Below are 2157 nucleotides of genomic sequence, written 5' to 3' on the forward strand. Positions count from 1 at the left end.
GTGAAAGAGTGTGGCCCTCAGGCTCTGACATGGGTGCACAAGTGTCCAGGCCTGTTCCAGTTACCTTTTAGCCCACCTGGTAGCGGCAGGGCCTCAGTCTTCGGGGGTAGGGTCCCCAAGTCCACCCTGCACTGCCCCACTGGCTCCCCATGGCTGTGCCATGCCTACCATAGATGCCCTCCAACTTTCCAGTCCTGCCTGTAAGGATTACACAGGAAGAGGGTGGCTTTGCTGGCTTTACTCCGCAACTTTCTCCAGCCAAGACATCAGCTTTCTCTGGGCCCCAAGGAGAATCAGGTGCATGTGCCCCTCCTTGGATACCCAGGCCTCAGGGGCCACACTCTCCCACCCTAGCCCTTCAGAGCCCAGCTCCCGATGGACATGGCTCTGGGGATTGAGAGGCAGCAGGGACCCCAGGCATTTTACTGAGGCTGCAGGTGGCAGATGATTCCAGACGTCAGCCCAGCCTCAGCCCTACCCCTGGCCCTCCACAGCATGCCCTGATCACCAGGTATCCACAATGGAAAGCAGCCCCTTGCCTCCCTGGGGTGGACAATTAGAATTCCCTGCCCCACCCTGGGACCAAGAGGAGAATTCCAGCTGCAAAACCCAGCCAGCCTGAGGGAGATCTCAGTGTTGTTGTTTGGAACCATTCCTTCCAGCCACTCCACCCAGCCTGGGATCAGAGTCAGGGCCTCCCTCGAGCAGCTGCGCTCAGACAGCTTCCTAAGTATGACTTCTGTGGCTGACTTCTGTGGTTCCCCGAGGAAGCATCCTGCTAAGGCAGGAGTCAGGGGAGGGACTGTCTGCTGGGGTTCAAGGGTAGAATTCTACCCCCAATCCTCCATGCTGGGGCCTCATCCTTGAGATCCCCAGGCAGGGCCCCACCCTCCCCAGCCCCCAACTCTCAACCAGCAGGGAATGGCTACGGGCTTCAGGAATGGGCTGGCAAGTGGGTGTCAGAACTTGGACAGGGCCATCCTGGTGTCTGTGTCTGACTCTCAGCAGCAGTGGCCGTGGGTGCAGGTGCTGAGATCTGCCTAAGGCACTTGGCCAGTCGGGCTTGGGATGCAAGGGCCAGCTCACTCCACACAGAGTTGGCGGTTGCCTTCGGGGCCTTTGCCTGCAGACGAGGACAGCAGGTCAGGGATCCAGCCAACTTCTTTCTAAGTGTGGCAGAACCCAGAGTCCAAGCAGAGCACCTCAGCTCACCTCCTCATACTTTGTCCTCCAGTAGAAATGGGCTTCTCTATCCACATACAGCAGCAGCAGGTCACAGATAAAGGTGACCTGGGAGAGGCAGGGCCAACCCATGTTCCAGCCCCCGAGCCTGCTCTCCTGCCACTTCCCCCCCTGCACCCCGAGATTCAATGTGCAGGCACCGGAGCCTCCAGCATGCGTTGGACACACCCTGGTCAGCGGCACTCACCGCAGCCTGCAGGTGCCCACAGTGCTTGCACTCACCACGCCCAGCCAAGCTGCCCCGGTGCCCAGTGTGACGGCCATGGGGATGAGCCCGAACTTCCCTGCCTGAGAGAGATCTGAGCTGAACCTCTCAGCCCGCGACTGTCGGCCTCATGCCTCCTCCAGCCCTGTCTGCTTTGCCGCCTCCCATCCCCAGCCTGACCCCTACCTGTGCCTACCTGCCCGGTGACGAGGATGTCGAAGCGGATTCCGTAGAGTTTGAGCAGGGTGCGGGCCTCCACACCCGGTTGCTCCCACCAGTAAGTGGCTGTCCTGCGGGCAGGAAAGAGGGCTCTGGTGGCCTGCTTTGCCCACCCACAGGTGGGGCTGGCCCTGCCAGGCCTCTGTCCAACTTATCCATTGACTGTAAACCCTAGCCCAAGCCTGAGTCCTGGGTCTCAGTCCTGTGTCATTGGTGAGAAAACAGAAAAAGCAAACCAAGACCTGTCCCTCAGAAGTTCCCTGCCTGCTGAGGGGATAGGGGACAGAGGAGTCCCTAAACAGACCCAGCAGTGGGGATGTGAAGGAGCAGGCTCAGGGCTGAGGGATTCCAGAGATGGGAACTCACTCTTCCCTGGGAACTGGGGTAGGCTTCCTGGAGGGGACATGAGACTGGGCCTGGAGGAACATGCACACAGATGGTTTGCCAGCACAGAGGTGGGGGGAACAGGATGTGGGTGGGAGCCAGCCCCG

The 2157-nt window shown here is 60.1% G+C and overlaps 1 protein-coding gene across 1 annotated transcript in view; it reads right to left on the minus strand.

Moving 5' to 3' along the window:
- Positions 1 to 753: 753 nt before the first annotated feature.
- The window catches only part of P2RX6 (purinergic receptor P2X, ligand gated ion channel, 6), a 17584-nt gene continuing 16180 nt past the window's right edge, over positions 754 to 2157 (minus strand). Inside the window, exons 6-9 of the mRNA XM_011963805.1 lie at positions 1644 to 1737; positions 1465 to 1530; positions 1213 to 1290; positions 754 to 1123 (exon numbers count right to left, since the gene is read on the minus strand). Of these exons, the coding sequence (XP_011819195.1) occupies positions 935 to 1123; positions 1213 to 1290; positions 1465 to 1530; positions 1644 to 1737 (427 nt within the window). The 3' untranslated portion in view covers positions 754 to 934. The remainder of the gene's footprint in view (positions 1124 to 1212; positions 1291 to 1464; positions 1531 to 1643; positions 1738 to 2157) is intronic.

The sequence above is a fragment of the Colobus angolensis genome, unplaced genomic scaffold (genome assembly GCF_000951035.1).
Source record: "Colobus angolensis palliatus isolate OR3802 unplaced genomic scaffold, Cang.pa_1.0 Scaffold626, whole genome shotgun sequence".
NCBI lineage: Eukaryota > Metazoa > Chordata > Mammalia > Primates > Cercopithecidae > Colobus > Colobus angolensis.